The 9,141-nt window shown below is 38.4% G+C and overlaps 1 protein-coding gene across 1 annotated transcript; it reads right to left on the bottom strand.

The window, feature by feature from the left end:
- Nucleotides 1-3,229: 3,229 nt before the first annotated feature.
- On the bottom strand, nucleotides 3,230-6,847 carry LOC147542359 (strychnine-10-hydroxylase-like). The gene is made up of 2 exons (XM_086673342.1): nucleotides 4,127-6,847; nucleotides 3,230-4,008 (listed from the first exon to the last, which is right to left on the bottom strand). The coding sequence occupies exons 1-2, from the start codon at nucleotides 5,174-5,176 to the stop codon at nucleotides 3,373-3,375; spliced, it is 1,686 nt and encodes a 561-aa protein (XP_086529468.1). The 5' UTR covers nucleotides 5,177-6,847; the 3' UTR covers nucleotides 3,230-3,372.
- Between the last annotated feature and the right edge of the window lie 2,294 nt (nucleotides 6,848-9,141).

Below are 9,141 nucleotides of genomic sequence, written 5' to 3'. Positions count from 1 at the left end.
TTTACATGGATAAATTCTTATTTCTCTCCTCTGAAAACTTCATGAGAGTTACATACCTTTAAATGCAAAGTGCCTCATGAAGGGAAAGAAATTGGACTAGACACAGACACTATTGGGATCCTAAAGATCCGAGAAAAAAGACCCTAAAGGTCTGACAAAAAGGATCCTAAAGATCCGTGAAAGAAGACCCTAAAGGTCTGACAAAAAAAGGAAAAACTAATAGAACCACCGTTGATATCTCCGGAGAATTGTCAAATGTCGCCAGAAAACCACCGTCGTCGCCGGAAAACCGTCGTTTTTGCCGGAATCCAGTCTCCGTTATCATAAAAACCAAGTCGTACCACCACCACCGCCACTATATCCACGAACAAACCAAATCATTTCCATCAACAGTAGAGGGGGGATAACTTTTGTGTTAAGTGCCTCAAATTGTTGAAGAAAGGGATAATATGGAGTATCCATAACCCAAAAGATTGGTGGCGCCACCAAAAAACAAGTCGGACCACTCGGGAGCAATTTACTTGGTCAATAACTTCTTTCCCTGTTTTACTCTCTCTTTTTGAATAAGATCATTGAAACCAACTTCTACAAGCCAAAGAGCAATTAATTGGATACTTTTTATGGGATCTCTCTTAAAAATAAATTACCATCAATCTAAACAATTCTCTGTCCATTAGTGAAAAAAATGGAATTCCTCTGTTTCCATATTAACTACAGACCAAGAGGTATCCATATAAAAGTACTATATAAGAGAGAGAGAGAGAGAGAGAGAGAGAGAGAGGGAAGAGATTGAAGAAATTTGGTATGATCGCCTTCTTCTAGAGTTGGATTCAGAGAGATTTCCATAATTCCCCATTTTCGAGTGAGGGAGGGATCGCTAGTTCCTCGATTTAAGTTTATAGCCCCATAAAAGTAATAAAAGCAAAATTATTTATGATACACGAAATATAAAAGGATCCGACGAAGGGAAAACCCTGTTGGAATCGGTACCTAGCTCAAAAGTAGCTGTACCGGTTTTTGGTTAATTTGATGTACCTATATCCGTTAGAATCTCGAGCAAGATGTGTCGTTGGATTCGTCTCGTCGAGCTCTTGAATTTAGACTCAAATTTTGTCCAAATCCGATTCCGTATGAGTGAGTTATTACAAAATTCGTTTGGTATGGGTACCATTAACTCAAAACAGGAATTTTGAGTTAGTACCACATTTATGAAAGATGAAATGGTTTATTTCCTTTTATAGAACCTTCCATATATTTATGGTATGTTCTTTAGAATATAAAGGTGACTCACGTGGTTTGCACCACGCAAACCACGCACGCGCGGCGTGAACGAATGGGCGTTTAGGGCGCCTTGGATTTTACGATCATAGATATGATCTGACGGTCAGGATATTTGGCGCTCTTTAAGATAGATTCGTTGATGATCTAACGGTGGGCGTTCAATGCGCGAGATCTTAATAGATCCGTTAAGATCTGACGGTCAACATGGCACCCGAAAACCAACAGACAAATATGACTGTTGGGAAGCATCCATTCTTTTAAGTGTCACCAATACTTCTATAAATACCAAACAGAATCCAGCAAACAAAACACGAAAATTTTTAGCATTCAAAGTTAAGAGCATTTAGAGTTTAAGAAGTCAATTCATCTGTCGTTCTTGCTGCTTGTTCTAAGTTCGCACGCTTTCAGAGAAACGAAGTACTCTCGTCGTCATACTGAAAGGTACAACCGTTGTATCCTGGGAGACAAACATCTTACTGGTTTTAGTACTAATACCAGGGTGTTCACTGTCTTAAGGAAAGAGACAACTCGACTCGGCTTTCTCTCTCTAATCTTTTATTTAATCATTGTTTTTTAAAAAAATATTGTTTTCCTTTTAATCTGTTTAAGATACAATATTAATTTTTTTTTAGAAATAAAATTATCTCTGAATCTATTTCAGAAAGACACTCTAAAGTGTATCCCTGTTTTAAAACTGAATAAAGACAGGAAGATCAGATTCTTGGTTTTTCATAATACTAGAAGAACAACAAACCCTTCGCCGGAAAAACCACGACGATCTCTGAGTTTTCTTGGAAACGGTTATGGGAGAGAGAGAGAAGGAAAACAAGTCCGTTCTCTGAAAAACAAGTCCGTTCTCTGAAAAACAAGTCCGTTCTTTGAAATTATCTCGGTCCAATTAATCGCACATTCAACAATATATTAATGTATGTGATTTTCGGGAGGATATGTATTTAGATATTCTAGTCTTTTTTTAGTATGCCTGACTTTCTCAAAAGAAATTAATCGCCCATAAGTCCATAACTCTTTACCTTATTCATTAGCTAACAATAAAGAAAAAGTAAACCACGAAGAAACAATTGAAGAAAAAAGTTAAAAGGGAAAGAATTCTTTTATTTTCTCCATGAATCTCCTTCCTTTTTCTCTTAAATTTTGGTCGGCGCTTTGGAGAAACAAGAATATTCTCTGGTACGCGATATTCTCTGGTTTTTTATTTTTAATGCATTTTGTTTGGTTCATCATCTATTATATAAAACAGAAGGGAAAACGAAGACTGGGACATACATCATTTTTTAATAAAGGATATTGTCTAGAAACCCTTCTCAAAATTTAAAATATAGTCCTTCGTAGAAATAAAATTACCTTTTAAAAAAACAATAATCCTTTCCTTCTTAGAAATAAAATTCTAATTTAAGAAAAAAAGTAACAAAATAAATTTCAAGGTTAAAAAACAGAAATTAAAATCTCTCTTTCTCAACAAAATAATAAATAATTTAAGAGAAAATAAACAAAAAAATAATACAAAAATAATAATAACTAATAAAAAACTCTCATATTGTCTAGAAGTCCTTCTCAAAATTTAAAATATAGTCCTTTGTAGAAATAAAGTTGTCTGTTTAAAAAACAATAATCTTTTCCTTCTTAGAAATAAAAATTCTAATTTAAGAAAAAAAAGAAACAAAATAAATTTCAAGGTTAAAAAAAGAAATTAAAATCTCTCTCTCTCTCTCTCTCAATAAAATAATAAATAATTTAAGAGAAAATAAACAAAAAAATTATAACTAATAAAAGTCTCTCTCTCAATAAAATAATAACTAATTAAAATCTCTTTCTCAAGTGTCCGTGCCCTAGGGCACGGGATATACCCTAGTATGAACAATTTCAGCTGAAGATTACATATGGTCCGAGAGAAAATTTCAATCTACGACGATTTAGTAACAATACTCGCTTTAACGTGAAGATGACACCTTCACTTGTTATATCAAAAAAAATTATGTTACAACAACATCGGTGAAGATATTAGTAGTTTCTGGTACAGATAAAAATGCAACATTATTCAGAGGGCTAGGTCTAACAATTTCGAACATATATCTAATAATTATAAAGTGGAAGAGGAAGGCGTGGGGTGAGTAGTACTTCAAGTGGAGTTACTTTGGGCATCGTCAATCCTGAACCTTCAGTCATGTCTACTGGGGATGACGAGGGTGTGGTCAAGTCGAATGATTGTAGTAAGCGTGCTAGTGTCATATGAAGAATCGGGGTTGCAAGGTTCACGCCTGGGCACATCCTCCGCCCAGACCCAAATGGTATGTACTCAAAATGCTGACCCCTAAAATCCAGCTTTGTTCCATTACTTTCATTGTCAAGAAATCTCTCTGGCCTGAACTCAGATGGATTTGACCACACTCGTGGGTCGCGCTGCAACTTCCATATGTTCGCCAGCACACGGGTTCCAGTTTTTATGTGGTATCCGCCAACACTACAGTCTTCAATGGCTTCGTGCGGTACTGAAAGTGGACCGGCTGGGTACATGCGGAGTGTTTCCTTGACGATAGCTTGGAGGTAGACCAAGTTATCGATGTCTTTCTCTTCTACGTGCCTGTCCCTGCCGACTTTATTATCCAGCTCATCCTGAGCCTTTCTTAGGACTTGTTTGTCGTTGAGTAATAAGGAAAGAGCCCATGTCAAAGAAACAGATGTCGTGTCTGAGCCTGCTACGACCATAGACTGCAACACCAAAAACATGTATTGATATTGCAAAATAAATACCAAGGGTTCGATATGTGAGGTAGTGGATGAGCTAGGGCCTATGTACAAGCACAAATTAAGGAAAACAGAAACTTACTAGGGAGTTGGCTTTAATAACAGTATCTCGACTATACTTCGTGAAAAGGGAATCGTCATCATCTGGGAGTGTGGACATTAATACGTCCATGAAATCGTCCACATCGCCTTCCCCTGCCTCATTCTGTTTGTTGTTGCTTTTGCTAGACAGCAACAAACTCGATTTCTTATCTTGAAGCCATCTTTCTGCAACAAAGTCCATCTCCTTGGCTACCCGCTTCATGATCTTTTTTTGTCCATCCAAATCAAACAAGCCTAAGAACGGAAGAGCATCCGAAGCCACTGAAACCCCTGACAGTTTAAAGAAATCAGTTATCGTCTGATGGAGCTTTTGACCTTGGCCAGCTTCTTCCCCATCATCAAGATGACTGTCAGCGTGGTAGTTGCAAACCCTCTTTCCTACAACTAAGCTCAATACGATGTTCAAGGTCAAGTACCCAAATAATTGGCTCATCTCCAGCATAACCGAATCTTGATCATCTCTCGCAGTAGGCTGCTGCTGCTGTTTTTGACGATCTTTCCAAATTCCGTACAATCCCTTGATAAAATTGTGGATCTCTATGTGAGGGACGTGCTTAAGCAACTCAAGGCGTCGATGGGAGAGTAGGTAGAGAGTTGATATTTTACGAATCTCACGCCAATATGGGCCATAAGAGGAGAAGCCAAGCATAGCGTGGTCGTATGCCATGTAAATGCTAGCAGCACTAGGTGGGCGACTAGCCAGGAACTTGTCGTTGGAGGTGAAGCATTCCTTTGCCATCTCCCAACTGCTCACAACCAAGGTTGGGTGTACTCCAAATCGCACCATGAAAATTGGTCCAAACTTGTCAGCCATGTCTCCGAGAACTCTAAACAGAGGCTTACCAGAGCCTACTAGTTGAGGAAGATGACCAACTATAGGCCATGAACCTGCAGCTTCCGGCGGATGCCTCACCAACTTGTTACAGTTCCTTGTAGATAATGAAACCTTTATTACATAATATAAGAAGCATATCAAAGCTAATAAGCCTAAAATACCAGCTTGGAGCTGGAGGAGGATGGGCTTCTCCATAGATATTTTAGCTACCTGAAACTTCTTGGGAGGAGATAGAGAGGATGAACTGGTAGTCTAACCACAAAACCAAACCGTTTTAATATAGCTTTAGATCATAGTGTTAGTTTTTGGGGGTATGGAGTGGTCCATGATGAAGTCAACATCATATAGACTCATACCACTCAATAATTATTTGTCTCATCTTAAAGTTCCATTCGAAAAATGGTAGCAAGACAAATTGCATTTATGCAGAAAAAAAAGGGGCTACAATTATTTGTCTCATCTTAAAGAGAGACAAATAATCAAAAGACCACATAATCAAAAGAGAGAGAAAGAAAAAGATAATCATTGGTACATAATCTACAATGAGAACGCGATAAAGATAACTTTATTAGTCTAAAACGAAAAGAAAGAGGCCTTAGACCCATCAACTGAGACGTAGCGAGTGAGAAAACCAAACAAAGTCCAACCATTCTCAATCGTATGTAGTGAAAAGAGTCTGAATTGAGCTAACCACAATACTAACCATCCTTCATGCCACGTTCATTAGACTAAAGACCGGCAGCGTTATAGCCAGTTTTCCAACCAAATCATCCTGCCTAAGGAATGTCATGGACCACACGTATTGAAGAATTATCAAAAACCAACTATAGCTCATGACCCAGCCACCTACACCCTTGGTGATCGAAGAAAATATCTCCCTTTCTTGCCTTATTAGCCACCTATAGCTCATGTCCACCTACCCACCTAACTTGTGTCTCATGGTTAATTTGTATATCACAGTCAAGATACACATAGTATATCACCACCTCTTGATGAAGATAAGAAAACAGGAACCTAGCTAGCTAGCTGCCATGAACTAATGAAAAATTAAGTTATATGTCAGAGCAATGCCAACCACATAAAAGAACTTAAAGGAAACAACTTGGTCCCGCCACACATGCTACTGACATTTTTTCTTCACGTCTCCTACATCGTTCTCATTTTAAACCGGTTGTTAGCGCGTGATATTGAATATATCCCGCTCCAATCTCACATTTACCAACGTATTTATGTAAGTGATTCTCGTGACGATATGCCTTTACATATTCTAGTCTTTTTTAGTATGTGTGATAATCAGCCGTAGTTCTTTACCTTCACTAGTCAATGATAAAGAAAAAAAAAACCACTAAGACAAAATTGAGAAAAGTTAGAAGGGAAAGAATTCTTTCCTTTTCCCCTATGAATCTCTTTCCTTTTTCTCTTAAACTTTTTCATTTCTTTCACTCTCAAATCTTTTTATTGCTCAATTTTTTCTTCTTTTTTAAAATACGTTACTGTTTGACGGAAGGGTGATGTACTGATGTTAGTGGGAGTTGGGACTTCTACAAGTAGGGAGTGTTAGAAAGGTTGTGAGTCTTAGACACTCAATTGCAACTAAAGTCGAATATCGAATAACACGAAGATGAACAACTTTGTAGATAGATTTACACTTAGAGATGAATTACTTACAACTTCTTCTCTCTAAATAAGGAGATAACAATTATGAACAACCTCTCTCTTATTCTAGGAGATATACTATCAACTCTCTATTTACCAAAGGAAAGACAAGTATTTAGAAGAAACTAAACTCTCTTTCTAATACTAACTTACTTTCTCTTATTTTGGCTTGCTTATGAGATGGAATGGATGGGATGAGAATGGGATGATTTTGAATTGAAGTTCTTCATCTCCTTTTATAGTGTTGGAGGAGAAATATGGTGTGGACACCTCAACAAATGAGGTGTCTCACCAACTCATGGTGTCTACTTGATAAATTGCCACCTCAAATGATAAGAGACTTATCACCAAGGTGAGATGTCTCATTTAGAATAGATTGTTCATGTTGCTTGACACCTCACATGGTAGTTGACACCAAGAGCTTGGTTGATGCCACCTAAAGCTTCAAACAAAGTAGCTTTATCTCATCACCATTTTCAACATTCTCCCACTTAAAGTTACTTTTGTTTGTAACTTCTCCATCCTATCTACTTTGCTCTTATGCTGCTCACGTTTTCTGCTAGGCCGATGGAGGATCGACACCATATAAACTTGTTAATGTCTACATGCTTTGTTAATATGTCTGCTAGGTTCTCTTTTGTATGAATTTTCTCCATACTAATGCTTCCTTCTTCCACCTTCTCACGAACAAAGTGATATTGAACTCGTATGTGTTTCGTCCTCGAATGAAATGCTGGATTCTTTGCCAAGTGCAAAGCGCTCTGACTATCACAAAACAGAGTTACCTTCTCTTGTTTGTGTCCAAGCTCCTCCAATAACATTTGCAACCAGATTGCCTCTTTGCTAGATTGTGTAGCTGCCACGTATTCTGCTTCCGTCATAGAAGTGGCCACGATAGACTGCAGTTTCGAAACCCAACTTACTGCTCCTCTAGCAAGAGTAAACACATACCCTGTGGTGGATTTGCTTTTATCAAGATCACCTGCATAATCTGAATCAACATAGCCTTTAACAAGAAAGTCCGGTCCTCCGTAACATAATGCAGCATTTGAGGTACCCTTGAGATATCTCAGGATCCTCTTCACCGTATTCCAATGCTCTCTACCAGGATTTGCTATGTACCGACTAACCGCTCCCACTGCTTGTGCAGTGTCTGGTCTTGTACATACCATGGCAAACATTAGACTACCCACTGCTGATGCATATGGTACTCGAGACATCTCCATCTTCTCTGCTTCACTGCTAGGACACATACTTGAAGATAACTTGAAATTAATAGGAAGAGGGGTAGAGATTGACTTACTATCTTGCATATTGAAGCGTCGCAAGATTTTCTTCAAGTAGTTTTCTTGAGAAAGCCAAATCTTCCTATTACTTCTGTCTCGGTGAATTTGCATCCCTAGAATCTTGTTTGCTGGTCCCAAGTCCTTCATTTCAAATTCCCTAGCCATTTGAGCCTTCAAATTTTCAATACGATCTTTGCTGGGGCCTGCAACCAACATGTCGTCTACATACAACAGCAAAATTATAAAATCACCATCACCAAATCTCTTGTTGTAAGTACAAGGATCTGTATTAAGTCTGTTGTATCCTAGGCTCGTAATGAAGGAATCAAATCTCTTATACCAATATCTCGGCGCCTGTTTGAGACCGTATAGAGATTTGTTCAACCTGCAAACCAAGTTCTCTTTTTCTTCAAAACCTTCTGGTTGGAGCATATAAATTTCTTCTCCAAGTTCTCCATGAAGAAATGCAGTTTTCACATCTAACTGCTCCAAGTACAAGTCATATGTAGCACACATCGCCAGGACTACCCGAACTGTTGTAAGTCGTACAACAGGTGAGAATATTTCGTTGAAGTCAATACCTTCTTTCTGAGCGAACCCTTTCACTACTAGTCTAGCACGATACCGCTCCACTTGGTCATTGCTATCCCGTTTGATCTTGAAGACCCATTTGTTTCCGATAGCTTTCCTTCCTTGTGGTAGATGAACAAGATCCCATGTATTATTTTTATGGAGAGCTTCTATTTCTTCTTGCATTGCCGCCATCCATAGAGAAGCTTCTTGACCTTTTATAGCCTCATGATAAGTTGAAGGTTCTCCATCTTCCGTTAGCAGACAGTATGCAATATTCCCTTCCATAAAATAATCTGAGTGCCAAGCTGGTTCTTTCCGCTCCCGAGTTGATTGTCGAATTAGTGGAGTTTCAGTCTCAGCTTCTTCCTGTTCTTCGTGCTCCAGTTCCGCTTCAGAAGAATTTTGATCTTCATGTTCATATCTAACATGAACTGTACTAGTCTCTGGTTTCTCCTTTGAAGTGCTATCATTTGTATGTACTTTGTCTTCTGTAAATATCACGTCCCTGCTGATTATTACCTTGTGGGCAGTGGGATCCCACAGGCGGTACCCCTTCACACCATCAACATACCCTAAGAAAATACATCTTCTAGATTTCGAATCTAGCTTTGATGTTTCTTGGGCGTTGTACATCACGTACACTGG

The sequence above is a fragment of the Eschscholzia californica genome, unplaced genomic scaffold (genome assembly GCF_041429995.1).
Source record: "Eschscholzia californica isolate CP2 unplaced genomic scaffold, dmEscCali1.0.p SCAF_4, whole genome shotgun sequence".
Classification (NCBI taxonomy): Eukaryota; Viridiplantae; Streptophyta; class Magnoliopsida; order Ranunculales; family Papaveraceae; genus Eschscholzia; species Eschscholzia californica.
Note: the sequence above shows the minus strand (reverse complement) of the source record. Positions and strands in the feature narration are given on the sequence as shown.